General features: G+C 41.1%; 1 protein-coding gene across 1 annotated transcript in view; it reads right to left on the bottom strand.

Annotated features, from left to right (window-relative positions):
* LOC139748902 (DBH-like monooxygenase protein 1 homolog) overlaps positions 1–18,237 on the bottom strand; it is a 148,496-nt gene extending 130,259 nt beyond the window's left edge. The window contains exons 1-3 of the mRNA XM_071662265.1: positions 18,034–18,237; positions 17,593–17,700; positions 17,305–17,451 (exon numbers count right to left, since the gene is read on the bottom strand). Of these exons, the coding sequence (XP_071518366.1) occupies positions 17,305–17,451; positions 17,593–17,700; positions 18,034–18,222 (444 nt within the window). The 5' untranslated portion in view covers positions 18,223–18,237. The remainder of the gene's footprint in view (positions 1–17,304; positions 17,452–17,592; positions 17,701–18,033) is intronic.
* Between the last annotated feature and the right edge of the window lie 1,208 nt (positions 18,238–19,445).

The following is a 19,445-nucleotide window of genomic DNA, read 5'->3' as shown; positions in this document are numbered from 1 at the left end:
ATCGTATAAGATGACCAAAAGGTTAGGAGGGGGCAGTTGAAAACCTTCCCCCTTGTATTTCAATTTTGAATGATGGAACAGAAAAAAAAAACCAAGCAGGAGTGCTCATCCTCCTTGAAGGCTCAGGCTGGGGTGTCTAAATGTATGTGGATGTAACTAAGATGAGAAAGGGTGAGAGGTAAATAATATGTTTGATGAGAGAAACCTGGATGTTCTAGCTCTGAGTAAAACAAAGCTCAAGGTTGAAAAGGAGGAATGGCTTGGAAATAGGAATAGAGTCAAGAGTTGGTGAGAGGACAAGAGCTAAGGAAGGAGTGTCACTGCTCATTAAGCAGGAATTGTGGGAGTATGTGATAGAGGAATGTAAGAAGTGAATTCCAGACTGATATGAAGAGAAATGGAAGAGGGTTGTGAGAGATGGGTGATTATCAATGCTTATGCAGCTGGCCACAAGAAGAAATATCATGAGAAGAAACTGTTTTGACAGCAGCTGAGTGTGTCAGCAGTTTTGATGCGAGAGACCTTGTATTAATGATGGATGATTTGAATGCAGAGGTGAGTGATGTAGCAGTTGTGGCCATGACTGGGAGGCATGGGTTATTCATTATCATGAATGGAAATGGTGAAGACCTTGTAGAGTTGAACAAGGGCTGGTAACTGGGAATACGTAATTCAAAAAGTGACATATACGAATATATGTATGTGAGTAAGAGAGATGGTCAGCAAGCACTGCTAGGTTATATATGAGCTGATAGGTGTGTGAAAGAGATATCTTTAGATGTGAACTTATTGAGAGGAGCAGTTGGTGGGATGTCTGATCACTATCTTGTGGAGGCAAGGGTGAAGATTTGTACAGATTTAACGATGAGAGGAAGCAATATTGGTGAGAGAGAGTGGGGAAATAAATGATCTTGGCAAAGAGACTTATGTGAAGAAATACCAGGAGAAATTGAGTGTAGAATGGCAAAAGGTGAGAGTAAATGAAGCAAGGTGAGTGAGTGAGGAATGGGAAGTATTTAGGGAAGCAGTGCTGCCATAAATGAGAGATGCATGTGGCATGCGGAAAGTAGGAGGTGGGAAGATAAGAAACGGTAGTGAGTGGTATCATGAAGTAAAGTTTCTAAAGAAAGAGAAAAGTATGCCTGGAAGGCTGCATAGGAAGTAAAGACTGAGAGAGTGACGGCATCTACATAGCATTTGACTGGGGAGGAATACTACAGCTTCAGTAGTGGCAGACGATATGTGGATTAGGTGTTTGTTTTGAAGAATGTGTTTGAGAAATACTTAGAGAAACGGATTTGGAGAAGGCATATGACAGGGTTGATAGAGATGCTTTGGGGAAGATCTTAAGAATATATGGTGTGGGAGGAAAGCTGCTAGCAGCAGTGATAAGTTTCTATCTAGAAAGATAGGAGAGAGAATTGTTTTAACTGAAAGTTGGTCTGCGGCAGGGGTGTGTGATGTCGCCATTGTTGTTTAATTTGTTGATGGATGGAGTGGCAAGGAAGGTAAATGCGAGAATCTTTGAGAGAGGGGTGAGTAAGCAGTCAGTATAAGATAAGATATCCTGTCAAATTAGTCAGTTGTTTGCTGATGATACAGCGCTGGTGAAAGATTCGAGTATGAAACTGCAGAAGTTGGTGACTGAGTTTGAAAGGGTGTGTGAAAGGAAGCTGAGAGTAAATATCGATAAAAATGAGATCATAAGGTTTAGCAGAGTTGAGGGACAGGTTAGCTGGGTATGAGTTTGCTTGAAGAAAAATTGGGGGAAGTGAAGTGTTTTAGATATATGAGAGTGGACATAGCGGCGAATGGAACCATGGACACAGAAGTGATTCATACGGTGGGTGATGGGGGAAGATTCTAAGGACATTAAAGAATGTATGGAAAGAGAGAAATCGTTATCCGGGAGGACAAAATGGGTATGTTTGGAATTATAGAAGTTTCAACATCATTATAAGAATGTAAGGCATGGGCTACATATAAGACTGTGCGGAAGAGAGTGGGTGTTTTGAAAATGAAATGTTTAAGGGCAATATGTGGTATGAGGTAGCTTGATCAATTATGTTATGAGAGAGTAAGAGAGAGAGAGGTGTGGTAGTAAAGAGAGTTTGGCTGTTAGAGCTGAAGAGAGTGTACTGAGAGAATGAGTGAGGAAACTCTGATGAAGAGGACATATGTGTCAGAAGTGAAGGGAACAAGAAGAATGGGAAGACCAAACTGGAGATGAAAGGATGGAGTCAACAAGGTTCTAAGTCATCAGGGCATGAACATGCACAAATGTGAATGCCTGCATAAGATAAAACCAATAAGAACGATGTAGTAGACAGGGGTTAACGTGCTGTCAGTTGACTGAACCAGGGCATGTGAAGAGTCCGGGGTGACGCACGGAAAGGTCTGTGGGGCCTGGATATGGTTTTGAAGCATCACACATGACGACTAGAAAATGGATGTGGGCAGACGCTGCCTTTCTTCGTCTTAACTTCGTGTTACATTGCTATATCCGGATTGGCAATCATGTATAATAGCAAAGAAATATATGCATTACCTAGTTTTACTGTAAGTATTAGTTTCAGTAAGAATATATACACAAGCATTACAATTAATTTTTTTTCATACCTGTTCACAGTCTACAGCGTTAACCTGGTGGTACCAGGAACAGAAGAATGAACCTAAGGGTATATCCTCGCCTGCGTAATTCCTCATACCTTCTATGGAAAGTAATAACAAATGAGATAGAATATTCATCCCGTTTATGTCGCCTTCCACCACACATATTAGATACGTGGCTAATACACGTTTCTCCATATCCCCTTGCGTGAATAATTATAGTCTTTATAATAGTGATGATATTATAAATATATTATATGTGAGAAATACTTAGAAAAGCAAATGGATTTGTATGTAGCATTTATGGATCTGGAGAAGGCATATGATAGAGTTGATAGAGATGCTCTGTGGAAGGTATTAAGAATATATGGTGTGGGAGGCAAGTTGTTAGAAGCAGTGAAAAGTTTTTATCGAGGATGTAAGGCATGTGTACGTGCAGGAAGAGAGGAAAGTGATTGGTTCTCAGTGAATGTAGGATTGCGGCAGGGGTGTGTGATGTCTCCATGGTTGTTTAATTTGTTTATGGATGGGATTGTTACGGAGGTGAATGCAAGAGTTTTAGAAAGAGGGGCAAGTATGAAGTCTGTTGGGGATGAGAGAGCTTGGGAAGTGAGTCAGTTGTTGTTCGCTGATGATACAGTGCTGGTGGCTGATTCATGTGAGAAACTGCAGAAGCTGGTGACTGAGTTTGGTAAAGTGTGTAAAAGAAGAAAGTTAAGAGTAAATGTGAATAAGAGCAAGGTTATTAGGTACAGTAGGGTTGAGGGTCAAGTCAATTGGGAGGTAAGTTTGAATGGAGAAAAACTGGAGGAAGTAAAGTGTTTTAGATATCTGGGAGTGGATCTGGCAGCGGATGGAACCATGGAAGCGGAAGTGGATCATAGGGTGGGGGAGGGGGCGAAAATCCTGGGAGCCTTGAAGAATGTGTGGAAGTTGAGAACATTATCTCGGAAAGCAAAAATGGGCATGTTTGAAGGAATAGTGGTTCCAACAATGTTGTATGGTTGCGAGGCGTGGGCTATGAATAGAGTTGTGCGCAGGAGGATGGATGTGCTGGAAATGAGATGTTTGAGGACAATGTGTGGTGTGAGGTGGTTTGATCGAGTAAGTAACGTAAGGGTAAGAGAGATGTGTGGAAATAAAAAGAGCGTGGTTGAGAGAGCAGAAGAGGGTGTTTTGAAATGGTTTCGGCACATGGAGAGAATGAGTGAGGAAAGATTGACCAAGAGGATATATGTGTCGGAGGTGGAGGGAACGAGGAGAAGTGAGAGACCAAATTGGAGGTGGAAAGATGGAGTGAAAAAGATTTTGTGTGATCGGGGCCTGAACATGCAGGAGGGTGAAAGGAGGGCAAGGAATAGAGTGAATTGGATCGATGTGGTATACCGGGGTTGACGTGCTGTCAGTGGATTGAATCAGGGCATGTGAAGCGTCTGGGGTAAACCATGGAAAGCTGTGTAGGTATGTATATTTGCGTGTGTGGACGTTTATGTATATACATGTGTATGGGGGGTGGGTTGGGCCATTTCTTTCGTCTGTTTCCTTGCGCTACCTCGCAAACGCGGGAGACAGCGACAAAGCAAAAAAAAAAAAAAAAATTAATAATACGAGAGTGTTCGGCCGGTCCTGGACCTAGCTTGGATCATTCTAGATGTAAGGCCAACAGAACCATCTTCATTCCATCCGCACCTTCATTATACTACGTCTTCACTACACCATGAACGGCACTCATGCAAATCTTAACCACATCATTTACCATTACACCTTTAGCTTTAATATCACCTTAGCTTCACTATATCCTATCTTCATGATATCTGTGTTCATTAGACAAGGTTAAGGCTAGTAATACCCTAATCATCAAGGTTGTACTTTTGTATTATACTTGGTCGCCATTTCCCGGGAGAGTGATGTAGCGCCAGGAATCACAAGAAAAGAGACCCATCCGCTCATATACACACATATACACATACATGAACCTACACGTTCATGTATATTTATTACTTATTTACCATTCGTGATTGCCGTTTCCCGCATCAGCGAAGCAGCGTCAGTAAACAGACGAAAAAGAGCCCACCCACTCATACACACACACACACACACACACACACATATATATATATATATATATATATATTTATATATATATATACATATATATATATATATATATATATATATATATATATATATATATATATATATATATATATATATATATATATATATATATATATATATAAATATATATATATATATACGCATATATATATATACGCATTTATATATATGGATATATATATGTATATACATCTATGTTCATTTATTATACTTTGTCGCTGTCTCCCGCGTCAGCGAAGTAGTGCAAGAAAACAGACGAAAGAATGGCCCAACCCACCCACATACACATGTATATAAATACACGTCCACACACGCACATATACATACCTATGCATCTCAACGTATACAGATATATGCACACACAGACATATACCTATATACACATGTACATAATTCATACTGTCTGCTGGCAAGGCAGCAGGTTTGGATGGTATTGCAATGGAATTTATTAATAAAGGGGGTGACTGTATTGTTGACTGCTTGGTGAGGTTATTTAATGTGTGTATGATTCATGGTGAGGTGCCTGAGGATTGGCGGAATGCTTGCATAGTGCCATTGTACAAAGGCAAAGGGGATAAGAGTGAGTGCTCAAATTACAAAGGTATGAGTTTGTTGAGCATTCCTGATAAATTATATGGGAGGGTACTGATTGAGAGGGTGAAGGCATGTACAGAGCATCAGATTGGGGAAGAGGAGTGTGGTTTCAGAGGTGGTAGAGTATGTGTGGATCAGGTGTTTGCTTTGAAGAATGTATGTGAGAAATACTTAGAAAAGCAAATGGATTTGTATGTAGCATTTATGGATCTGGTGAAGGCATATGATAGAGTTTATAGAGATGATCTGTGGAAGGTTTTAAGAATATATGGTGTGGGAGGCAAGTTGATAGAAGCAGTGAAAAGTTTTTATCGAGGATGTAAGGCATGTGTACGTGTAGGAAGAGAGGAAAGTAATTGGTTCTCAGTGAATGTAGGTTTGCGGCAGGGGTGTGTGATGTCTCCATAATTGTTTAATTTGTTTATGGATGGGGTTGTTAGGGAGGTGAATGCAAGAGTTTTGGAAAGAGGGGCAAGTATGCAGTCTGTTGTGGATGAGAGAGCTTGGGAAGTGAATCAGTTGTTGTTCGCTGATGATACATCGCTGGTGGCTGATTCATGTGAGAAACTGCAGAAGCTGGTAACTGAGTTTGGTAGTGTGTGAAAGAAGAAAGTTAAGAGTAAATGTGAATAAGAGCAAGGTTATTAGGTACAGTAGGGTTGAGGGTTAAGTCAATTGGGAGGTAAGTTTGAATGGAGAAAAACTGGAGGAAGTAAAGTGTTTTAGATATCTGGGAGTGGATCTGGCAGCGGATGGAATCATGGAAGCGGAAGTGAATCATAGGTTGGGGAGGGGGCGAAAATTCTGGGAGACTTGAAGAATGTTTGGAAGTCGAGAACATTATCTCGGAAAGCAAAAATGGGTATGTTTGAAGGAATGGTGGTTCCAACAATGTTGTATGGTTGCGAGGCGTGGGCTACGGATAGAGTTGTGCGCAGGAGGGTGGATGTGCTGGAAATGGGATGTTTAAGGACAATATGTGGTGTGAGGTGGTTTAATCGAGTAAGCAACGTAAGGGTAAGAGAGATGTGTGGAAATAAAAAGAGCGTGGTTGAGAGAGCAGAAGAGGGTGTTTTGAAATGGTTTCGGCACATGGAGAGAATGAGTGAGGAAAGATTGACCAAGAGGATATATGTGTCGGAGGTGGAGGGAACGAGGAGAAGTGAGAGACCAAATTGGAGGTGGAAAGATGGAGTGAAAAAGATTTTGTGTGATCGGGGCCTGAACATGCAGGAGGGTGAAAGGAGGGCAAGGAATAGAGTGAATTGGATCGATGTGGTATACCGGGGTTGACGTGCTGTCAGTGGATTGAATCAGGGCATGTGAAGCGTCTGGGGTAAACCATGGAAAGCTGTGTAGGTATGTATATTTGCGTGTGTGGACGTTTATGTATATACATGTGTATGGGGGGTGGGTTGGGCCATTTCTTTCGTCTGTTTCCTTGCGCTACCTCGCAAACGCGGGAGACAGCGACAAAGCAAAAAAAAAAAAAAAAAATTAATAATACGAGAGTGTTCGGCCGGTCCTGGACCTAGCTTGGATCATTCTAGATGTAAGGCCAACAGACATCTTCATTCCATCCGCACCTTCATTATACTACGTCTTCACTACACCATGAACGGCACTCATGCAAATCTTAACCACATCATTTACCATTACACCTTTAGCTTTAATATCACCTTAGCTTCACTATATCCTATCTTCATGATATCTGTGTTCATTAGACAAGGTTAAGGCTAGTAATACCCTAATCATCAAGGTTGTACTTTTGTATTATACTTGGTCGCCATTTCCCGGGAGAGTGATGTAGCGCCAGGAATCACAAGAAAAGAGACCCATCCGCTCATATACACACATATACACATACATGAACCTACACGTTCATGTATATTTATTACTTATTTACCATTCGTGATTGCCGTTTCCCGCATCAGCGAAGCAGCGTCAGTAAACAGACGAAAAAGAGCCCACCCACTCATACACACACACACACACACACACACACATATATATATATATATATATATATATTTATATATATATATACATATATATATATATATATATATTTATATATATATATATATATATATTATATATATATATATATATATATATATATATATATATATATATATATAAATATATATATATATATACGCATATATATATATACGCATTTATATATATGGATATATATATGTATATACATCTATGTTCATTTATTATACTTTGTCGCTGTCTCCCGCGTCAGCGAAGTAGTGCAAGAAAACAGACGAAAGAATGGCCCAACCCACCCACATACACATGTATATAAAATACACGTCCACACACGCACATATACATACCTATGCATCTCAACGTATACAGATATATGCACACACAGACATATACCTATATACACATGTACATAATTCATACTGTCTGCTGGCAAGGCAGCAGGTTTGGATGGTATTGCAATGGAATTTATTAATAAAGGGGGTGACTGTATTGTTGACTGCTTGGTGAGGTTATTTAATGTGTGTATGATTCATGGTGAGGTGCCTGAGGATTGGCGGAATGCTTGCATAGTGCCATTGTACAAAGGCAAAGGGGATAAGAGTGAGTGCTCAAATTACAAAGGTATGAGTTTGTTGAGCATTCCTGATAAATTATATGGGAGGGTACTGATTGAGAGGGTGAAGGCATGTACAGAGCATCAGATTGGGGAAGAGGAGTGTGGTTTCAGAGGTGGTAGAGTATGTGTGGATCAGGTGTTTGCTTTGAAGAATGTATGTGAGAAATACTTAGAAAAGCAAATGGATTTGTATGTAGCATTTATGGATCTGGTGAAGGCATATGATAGAGTTTATAGAGATGATCTGTGGAAGGTTTTAAGAATATATGGTGTGGGAGGCAAGTTGATAGAAGCAGTGAAAAGTTTTTATCGAGGATGTAAGGCATGTGTACGTGTAGGAAGAGAGGAAAGTAATTGGTTCTCAGTGAATGTAGGTTTGCGGCAGGGGTGTGTGATGTCTCCATAATTGTTTAATTTGTTTATGGATGGGGTTGTTAGGGAGGTGAATGCAAGAGTTTTGGAAAGAGGGGCAAGTATGCAGTCTGTTGTGGATGAGAGAGCTTGGGAAGTGAATCAGTTGTTGTTCGCTGATGATACATCGCTGGTGGCTGATTCATGTGAGAAACTGCAGAAGCTGGTAACTGAGTTTGGTAGTGTGTGAAAGAAGAAAGTTAAGAGTAAATGTGAATAAGAGCAAGGTTATTAGGTACAGTAGGGTTGAGGGTTAAGTCAATTGGGAGGTAAGTTTGAATGGAGAAAAACTGGAGGAAGTAAAGTGTTTTAGATATCTGGGAGTGGATCTGGCAGCGGATGGAATCATGGAAGCGGAAGTGAATCATAGGTTGGGGAGGGGGCGAAAATTCTGGGAGACTTGAAGAATGTTTGGAAGTCGAGAACATTATCTCGGAAAGCAAAAATGGGTATGTTTGAAGGAATGGTGGTTCCAACAATGTTGTATGGTTGCGAGGCGTGGGCTACGGATAGAGTTGTGCGCAGGAGGGTGGATGTGCTGGAAATGGGATGTTTAAGGACAATATGTGGTGTGAGGTGGTTTAATCGAGTAAGTAACGTAAGGGTAAGAGAGATGTGTGGAAATAAAAAGAGCGTGGTTGAGAGAGCAGAAGAGGGTGTTTTGAAATGGTTTGGTCACATGGAGAGAATGAGTGAGGAAAGATTGACCAAGAGGATATATATGTCAGAGGTTGAGGGAACGAGGAGAAGTCGGAGACCAAATTGGAGATGGAAAGATGGAGTGAAAAAGATTTTGAATGACGGGGCCTAAACCTGCAGGAGGGTGAAAGGCGTGCAAGGAAAAGAGTGAATTGGAACGATGCGGTATACCGGGGTCGACGTGCTGTCAATGGATTGAACCAGGGAATATGAAGCGTCTGGGGTAAACCATGGAATGTTCTGTGGGGCCTGGATGTGGAAAGGGAGCTGTGGTTTCGGTGCATTATTACATGACAGCTAGAGACTGAGTGTGAACGAATGGGGCCTTTGTTGTCTTTTCCTAGAGCTACCTCGAACACATGAGGGGGGAGGGGGTTGTTATTCCATGTGTGGCGGGGTGGCGATGGGAATAAATAAAGGCAGACAGTATGAATTATGTACATGTGTATATATGTATATGTCTGTGTGTATATATATATATGTGTACATTGAGATGTATAGGTATGTATATTTGCGTGTGTGGACGTGTATGTATATACATGTGTGTGTGGGTGGGTTGGGTCATTCTTTCGTCTGTTTCCTTGCGCTACCTCGCTAACGCGGGAGACAGCGACAAAGCAAAATAAATGAATAAAAGAAATATATATATATATATATATATATATATATATATATATATATATATATATATATATATATATATATATATATATATGTACCTATCTAGAATGATGCATTTAAGTACTCTACATGGCAAATCATTCCATCTGTTAAGAATCCTGTTAAAGAATAAGTACTTTGTTTCATTCGAGGCAAAACTTTTGCCCTTGTGTAGTAAATATCAATTAGAATGATATTAGACGAATCAAGTCTTAAGTAGCTTGTTAGATGAACACAATTTTGAATACATGCGTTTCATCACGTTTTAATCTCTTGTTCGCCAAATAGACTGAAGCCGTTTAGTCGGATCTGCCAATTTCTTTTTCGGCTCGGGAATCATGCTAGTAGCAGGACGCTGCACTCTTTCCATTATGTCTACCTTTTTTCATGTACGGTTACTAAAACGGAACACACTGATCAAGGTGTGTCCACACCTTAAATTTGAAGGCCTTACCTATGTGTCGAAGGATCTTGTTCGTTTTTTTCACTGCTTCTTTGCACTGCTTTCTTGGTTTTAGGTCACGAGAGATTATTGCGCCCAAGTCTTTTTCCTCATTAGCCTTAAATGTTAAACAGATGTAATGCTGTAGCTTACCTCTTCGTTTTTGCTACCGTTATGTAGAACTTTGCACTTATCGATATTACAGTTCATTTGCCACCTTTGAGCCCAGTCCATATAATCTTTCTTTTAATCAGTTTGAAGCTGTAGACGTTCCATTTCATTTGTACATATATCTTCCGGCTTTGTATCATCAGTGAATTCTGATATCTTACAATGTAGCCTATCATCAATATGATTGACATATATGAAAATGAGAATCAGTCTAGCCTGTCTGAGGATCTCTGTTTATGAGTAGCCAACCATTGTCCTGTCCACCGAAGTGCACCCACATCATTGCCATGTGATTTGATTTTCGTTAGTAACTTTTGATGCGAAACCTTATCGAACGTTTTTGAAGATCTAGACATCCACTGATTTACCTTTGATTATACTTTGTTATAGATATCAAACAGATTTGTCAAACATAAGCAGTTTCATCGAAAACCATCCAGAGAATCGTTTATGAAGTGATGGTCCTCTGAATGGCTGACGATTCTGTCTCTAATGATATTTTCTTTAAGTTATCCAACTACAGACGTTAAGCTAATTGGACACTAATTTCCGGCCAGTGACGATACTTTTTTTGAATGTCAGTGTTACAGTGACAAACTTCTAGTCACCTGGAATATTTCCCGTAGCATGTCGGTGTTACAGTGACAAACTTCCAGTCATCTGGCATACTTCCCGTAGCAAGTGAATCATCAATTTCATTTTTCGCCTCTTTCATTATTCATTTTCATTCCGTTTATTGTTGACACTATATCTTCAGCTTTTATGTCAATCTATTACAGAACGTTCCCATCTTTTGTTAGTGAAACTGGATTCAGGACATTGATTGTGTCTTCGATTGTAAATACAGATGTAAGAAAGCAATTAATATTTTTGCCATTGCATCGTTATCTAGAGGTAAGTCACCATATTCTGTAATTAATTCCGTAATTACTTGACTGGGTAATGAGGGTTTCTCTTCCTATTTTCAGCAATATACTCTTTACATTGACATAATCTATTCTAACATATTCGTCATTGGACTGCTTGGATTTCTTATGAGCTATTTTCTTAGATAACATTTTCATTTTTATTGCTCCATTCTACCACCTTGACCTCTTTTTAGAAATGGACCGTCTGTACGCACTGGAATATATGTTTCCTTTCCTCCTTTGAATCTAGTCTCAGCTATGATTATGTCGTTTTCTTGGGTCATTTCATCCTAAGTTATCCTGTCAAGACCACTGGGCTGATCACTAAAATTTGCAAGTTTATAATCGTTTATTTTTTTTTGCAATTGTCAGTTTGACCAACATTGCTTGCAGTGTTTAAATGACCTCAAAATAAATTTTTAAGTGATCATTTGTGCCAAACTTTAACTTAGATTCAGTTATAACTCAAAGGAGGATCTCGTTTATAATGTTTAAGTTTGTAGTTATAACTGAATCTAAGATAGTCTCGTTATGAGTAGGTTTGTCGACTAATTGGATTGGGTCACTATCAAGCAAATTTAGGTAAAGTCCACGCCTGGAGCTACAGGATCCACGCCCGGAGCTACAGGATCCACGCCCGGAGCTACAGGATCCACGCCCGGAGCTGCAGGAAAGAAATTCTCCCCATTTAGATACCGGCGTGTTAAAATCTACTATGACAGAATCTTGTTCATCACAAAAAATATGCTGACTGACAGTAAGATTTTTCGTCTGTTACTGGTGCAAGAGGCCTATAAAGTAGTCTTACTTTTATACTCTTCGAAGATTTTCTTTGATTTCTACAAAAACGAAGTCGACATTCTCAACGACTGCAACGTTTTTTAATTACGGTATTACATAAGCTTTTATAAAGTGCCAGACACCACCGCCTACTTTGTTTCCCTTCTCCTTGCTAAACGGAATGTGACCTGAAATAACGTTTCTGGCAAGATTTTTTTTTTTATATTTAACCAAAATTCGTGAATAACTATCATATCGTAATCTTCTAACGTTGTTGTCTCCAACTCTCAGATTTTGTGGTGTATACTTCGAACATTGACAGAGAATATTTAGAATATTACTACACGCAGATTTTGGATGCCTCCACGCAATTCCCTTGCACTTTGGCATCCCCAAAGTCGAATTAAGAGTGGAGAACACAAGATGGACTGGATCTACAACTCCAGCCCATCCTCAACTACTGGGCTGCAACTCCAGCAAGGACATGGTCACACCCATCGACAACGGTAACCTCCAGAAGACCGATTTCGACGATGAAGGCCTGCACTGTGGCTGAGAGATTGACTTGAGGAGGCAGAAGTGATATTGTGACAGTGATTGTGTCAGCGTCGCGTCGCCTCGCCGCAGTGTATCGAGACAGACTTCCCCAGAACTTTTAAAGGGGAAGTAAATGTTTATAGTTGTGTTAATGGAGTGATAGTTTTCATGCATGGTGTTTTTGACAAGAAAATAGTGAAGTTGGAGAAAAATGTAGCTTAGACATTGAAGCTTATTGACACAGTGGTGAAATTGATGAGAACTGCTATTGACGTTTGTGTGAATAAATTGTACATTTCCTTTTCCATAGCCAGAGGTTGAACCATTATGTGACATTCATTTTTTTTCATTCATTTCAAGCTAAAAGTTTGTTTTCTAAATTGTTTCTTACATTTTTCATATGTATATATATATGTATGTGTGTGTGTGTGTGTATGTGCATGTGTGTGTGTGTGTGTGTGTGTGTGAGTATATGTATATATATATGTATATTATCCCTGGGGATAGGGGTGAAAGAATACTTCCCACGTATTCCTCGCGTGTCGTAGAAAGCGACTAGAGGGGACGGGAGCGGGGGGCCGGAAATCCTCCCCTCCTTGTATTAACTTTCTAAAATGGGAAACAGAAGAAGGAGTCACGCGGGGAGTGATCATCCTCCTCGAAGGCTCAGAGTGGGGTGCCTAAATGTGTGTGGATGTAACCAAGATGTGAAAAAAGGAGAGATAGGTAGTATGTTTGAGGAAAGGAACCTGGATGTTTTGGCTCTGAGTGAAACGAAGCTCAAGGGTAAAGGGGAAGAGTGGTTTGGAAATGTCTGGGGAGTGAAGTCAGGGGTTAGTGAGAGGACAAGAGCAAGGGAAGGAGTAGCAATACTCATGAAACAGGAGTTGTGGGAGTATGTGATAGAATGTAAGAAAGTAAATTCTCGATTAATATGGGTAAAATTGAAAGTTGATGGAGAGAGGTGGGTGATTATTGGTGCATATGCACCTGGGCATGAGAAGAAAGATCATGAGAGGCAAGTGTTTTGGGAGCAGCTAAATGGGTGTGTTAGCGGTTTTGATGCACGAGACCGGGTTATAGTGATGGGTGATTTGAATGCGAAGGTGAGTAATGTGGCAGTTGAGGGAATAATTGGTATGCATGGGGTGTTCAGTGTTGTAAATGGAAATGGTGAAGAGCTTGTAGATTTATGTGCTGAAAAAGGACTGATGATTGGGAATACCTGGTTTAAAAAGCGAGATATACATAAGTATACTTATGTAAGTAGGAGAGATGGCCAGAGAGCGTTATTGGATTACGTGTTAATTGACAGGCGTGCGAAAGAGAGACTTTTGGATGTTAATGTGCTGAGAGGTGCAACTGGAGGGATGTCTGATCATTATCTTGTGGAGGCTAAGGTGAAGATTAGTATGGGTTTTCAGAAAAGAGGAGTGAATGTTGGGGTGAAGAAGGTGGTGAGAGTAAGTGAGCTTGGGAAGGAGACCTGTGTGGGGAAGTACCAGGAGAGACTGTGTACAGAATGGAAAAAGGTGAGAACAATGGAAGTAAGGGGAGTGGGGGATGAATGGGATGTATTTAGGGAATCAGTGATGGATTGCGCAAAAGATGCTTGTGGCATGAGAAGAGTGGGAGGTGGGCTGTTTAGAAAGGGTAGTGAGTGGTGGGATGAAGAAGTAAGAGTATTAGTGAAAGAGAAGAGAGAGGCATTTGGACGATTTTTGCAGGGAAAAAATGCATTTGAGTGGGAGAAGTATAAAAGAAAGAGACAGGAGGTCAAGAGAAAGGTGAAAGAGGTGAAAAAAAGGGCAAATGAGAGTTGGGGTGAGAGACTATCAGTAAATTTTAGGGAGAATAAAAAGATGTTCTGGAAGGAGGTAAATAGGGTGCGTAAGACAAGGGAGCAAATGGGAACTTCAGTGAAGGGCGTAAATGGGGAGGTGATAACAAGTAGCGGTGATGTGAGAAGGAGATGGAATGAGTATTTTGAAGGTTTGTTGAATGTGTCTGATGACAGAGTGGCAGATATAGGGTGTTTTGGTCGAGGTGGTGTGCAAAGTGAGAGGGTTAGGGAAAATGATTTGGTAAACAGAGAAGAGGTAGTAAAAGCTTTGCGGAAGATGAAAGCCGGCAAGGCAGCAGGTTTGGATGGCATTGCAGTGGAATTTATTAAGAAAGGGGGTGACTGTATTGTTGACTGGTTGGTAAGGTTATTTAATGTATGTATGACTCATGGTGAGGTGCCTGAGGATTGGCGGAATGCGTGCATAGTGCCATTGTACAAAGGCAAAGGGGATAAGAGTGAGTGCTCAAATTACAGAGGTATAAGTTTGTTGAGTATTCCTGGTAAATTATATGGGAGGGTATTGATTGAGAGGGTGAAGGCATGTACAGAGCATCAGATTGGGGAAGAGCAGTGCGGTTTCAGAAGTGGTAGAGGATGTGTGGATCAGGTGTTTGCTTTGAAGAATGTATGTGAGAAATACTTAGAAAAGCAAATGGATTTGTATGTAGCATTTATGGATCTGGAGAAGGCATATGATAGAGTTGATAGAGATGCTCTGTGGAAGGTATTAAGAATATATGGTGTGGGAGGCAAGTTGTTAGAAGCAGTGAAAAGTTTTTATCGAGGATGTAAGGCATGTGTACGTGTAGGAAGAGAGGAAAGTGATTGGTTCTCAGTGAATGTAGGTTTGCGGCAGGGGTGTGTGATGTCTCCATGGTTGTTTAATTTGTTTATGGATGGGGTTGTTAGGGAGGTAAATGCAAGAGTCCTGGAAAGAGGGGCAAGTATGAAGTCTGTTGGGGATGAGAGAGCTTGGGAAGTGAGTCAGTTGTTGTTCGCTGATGATACAGCGCTGGTGGCTGATTCATGTGAGAAACTGCAGAAGCTGGTGACTGAGTTTGGTAAAGTGTGTGGAAGAAGAAAGTTGAGAGTAAATGTGAATAAGAGCAAGGTTATTAGGTACAGTAGGGGTGAGGGTCAAGTCAATTGGGAGGTGAGTTTGAATGGAGAAAAACTGGAGGAAGTGAAGTGTTTTAGATATCTGGGAGTGGATCTGTCAGCGGATGGAACCATGGAAGCGGAAGTGGATCATAGGGTGGGGGAGGGGGCGAAAATTTTGGGAGCCTTGAAAAATGTGTGGAAGTCGAGAACATTATCTCGGAAAGCAAAAATGGGTATGTTTGAGGGAATAGTGGTTCCAACAATGTTGTATGGTTGCGAGGCGTGGGCTATGGATAGAGATGTGCGCAGGAGGATGGATGTGCTGGAAATGAGATGTTTGAGGACAATGTGTGGTGTGAGGTGGTTTGATCGAGTAAGTAACGTAAGGGTAAGAGAGAGGTGTGGAAATAAAAAGAGCGTGGTTGAGAGAGCAGAAGAGGGTGTTTTGAAATGGTTTGGGCACATGGAGAGAATGAGTGAGGAGAGATTGACCAAGAGGATATATGTGTCGGAGGTGGAGGGAACGAGGAGAAGAGGGAGACCAAATTGGAGGTGGAAAGATGGAGTGAAAAAGATTTTGTGTGATCGGGGCCTGAACATGCAGGAGGGTGAAAGGAGGGCAAGAAATAGAGTGAATTGGAGTCATGTGGTATACAGGGGTTGACGTGCTGTCAGTGGATTGAAGCAAGGCATGTGAAGCGTCTGGGGTAAACCATGGAAAGCTGTGTAGGTATGTATATTTGCGTGTGTGGACGTGTGTATGTACATGTGTATGGGGGGGGGGGTTGGGCCATTTCTTTCGTCTGTTTCCTTGCGCTACCTCGCAAACGCGGGAGACAGCGACAAAGTATAAAAAAAAAAAAAAAAAAAAAAAAAAAAAAGAATCTAAGACGTATTTTACGAACTCACCATAACGCGCGCCTCCCACTTCATTGTGTTGTAGACCGTCTTTCGTAAACATATCAGATTGCATGTAGAAATATCGCCACAGGCTTATGAACTCAACTCTCTCCCGAAAACAAAGAATTTACTGATCTATTATTTATACTGAACACCTTACTAGATAAGGCATTCTCGATCATGGGAAGAACTCCTGAAATTATAATAGTTTAGGAGCTCCTCCGACCTCTCCTATAGCACATCGTTAGTGCCTAAATGGCAAATAACAAGTCTATCATCGTTAGCGCCCCAGCGAGCCTCCTATATAGCGTCAGCAACTTCATTTACCATGGCACCTGCAAAACAAAAACGTTGACGCCATGAAAAGTTTCTGGCGTAGAATTCCTCCAGCTATACTCAGATCATAGAGTCCCCGACGAGCCTCACTTCGTTTTCCTGATCCTACATCATCCAAAGCCTGAAACTGACTTTGATACCAAAAGTAAATACCTATGGGATTTCGCACCTTATCGCACTATCAGGAAGAATCGACTTCATAACCGAAACGTCCATAGATGATTCTTATGTGCTTATACTTGAGGGAACAAATCATTTCTTCGGTTTATGTATTGATTTGTTTCTTTAAATATATGAATGCTGTTCATACTGTTTACTGTGCCTGATTACTCATGTCACACTTCTTATCATTTACATAAAAGAGAAAATGATAAGATGAGAGACATACACAATCAGGCACGGCAAACAGGATGAATAACATTCGTATGTTCAATCAAAGAAAAAAAACCAATACATTAACGGAAGGAATAATTTGTTCTCCCAACATAAGCACACAGGTATCATCTATGGACGTCTAGGATATGAAGCCGATCTTTGCTTTATAGTTTTGATATATTGTGTGTGGTAGACTCACAGAGAGGCGGATGTCATTGTGGTCGCAGGTGACCCAGGGTCGGGAGAACCTCAGTACAGTGTGGGTGTCGTTCTGGTACCCGCCCAGCAGCTCCACGTCCTGAGACTCATCCACCTTCGGTACTGTGTAACCATCTGAGTACTGGTCCTGCCGAGAGATTATACCATTATATGTACCAGCCTTATTGTTAGCCTATACCTGCAGTTATGCCCCTATATCACAGCCACATGGTAAACCACCTCACCATACTACCCGCACCAGTGTTCATTGCTCTTCAATGGTACTTACATGAAGCATGACCCGGCCAGAGTCGTCCACCCACCCCATCACGATATCGGCTCCCTTCATCCCACCTTTAGGGGAGAAACCCAGACCCACGTAGCCCGCTGTCGCCACCTGCAAGAGAAAAGTTAGAGGTATTGTTTGGTAAGGAATAATGGGTGACTCCTAACTGTTTGGCTTCATAAGCATGCAAGGGAGCTGGATACGATCTGTACTTTGATGTAAGCTCTTTAGGTATTGGTCAGATTATCAATGATAGTGCAGGCAGAAGTATAAATTATAGCTAATTTTGATTTATGATAAGTAGTTCAAAGGAATAGATCTTTTGAGCTAGTAGATAGATAAGAATCTGTGGTTGTCTTCCTGAATCTTAAGCGTCCAGATGCGCTCGACTGTCAGCAAGGACCAACTTCCATAACACAGAAGCTGATTATTTAGAACACTTACCTGAACCTCAATGATTATATCGTTCTCTTGTGGCGTCCACAGCATAACGTATCTACCCTTCTGGTCCAGGACGATCCTCTCTCTTAGAACCTGGGTAGGTAGGGCGCCCGTGACCCCTGCTACCACGCCATCAGCGGCTATTGCCATCATCACCACCACCAGTGCCACGGAACACGACGAAACGCCCATGTCTCATCGGTAACATTTACTGGAAAAGATTTAATTCAATTTTAATTCTAGAGTCATGACTGATTGAAAGTGTTGAAACTACTAACCCGGGAAAGTATCATCAGCCTATCAGTGAGGACTATGTCCTCCGTCAACGGACACTCCTGTGTTCACAATAGCAGAGTTACAAGCTGTCGGCTGCTGGGCCTCTCTGAGTTAAGGTTATCTATCCCGAATAAATGTGAGAGCAATCTTTTTACCAACCAATATATTTACCAAGATGGAGTGAAAAAGATTTTTAGCTGTCGGAACCTTAGCATTGAGGAGGGTGAGAGGCATGCAAGGAATAGAGTGAATTGTAACGATGTGGTATACCGGGGTCGACGTGCTGTCAATGGACTGAACCAGGACATGTGAAACGAATGGGGCAAACCATGAAAAGATCTGTGGGGTCTGGTTGTGGTTTCGGTGCATTACACATGACAGCTATAGACTGAGTGTGAACGAGTGTGGCCTATTTGTTTGTTTTCTTAGCACTACCTCGCTGAAGCAAGGGGTAGCAATGCTGTTTCCAGTGGGGCGGGGTAGTGTAAGAAATGAATGAAGGCAAGCATGTATAAATATATATATATATATATATATATATATATATATATATATATATATATATATATATATATATATATATTTTTTTTTTTTTTATACTTTGTCGCTGTCTCCCGCGTTTGCGAGGTAGCGCAAGGAAACAGACGAAAGAAATGGCCCAACCCCCCCCCCTACACATGTATATATATATACGTCCACACACGCAAATATACATACCTACACAGATTTCCATGGTTTACCCCAGACGCTTCACATGCCTTGATTCAATCCACTGACAGCACGTCAACCCCGGTATACCACATCGATCCAATTCACTCTATTCCTTGCCTTCCTTTCACCTTCCTGCATGTTCAGGCCCCGATCACACAAAATCTTTTTCACTCCATCTTTCCACCTCCAATTTGGTCTCCCTCTTCTCCTCGTTCCCTCCACCTCCGACACATATATCCTCTTGGTCAATCTTTCCTCACTCATTCTCTCCATGTGCCCAAACCACTTCAAAACACCCTATTCTGCTCTCTCAACCACGCTCTTTTTATTTCCACACATCTCTCTTACCCTTACGTTACTCACTCGATCAAACCACCTCACACCACACATTGTCCTCAAACATCTCATTTCCAGCACATCCATCCTCC

Source organism: Panulirus ornatus, chromosome 6, assembly GCF_036320965.1.
Source record: "Panulirus ornatus isolate Po-2019 chromosome 6, ASM3632096v1, whole genome shotgun sequence".
Lineage (NCBI taxonomy): Eukaryota > Metazoa > Arthropoda > Malacostraca > Decapoda > Palinuridae > Panulirus > Panulirus ornatus.
The sequence above is the reverse complement of the archived record's forward strand: the minus strand, read 5'-3'. Positions and strand labels throughout refer to the sequence as shown.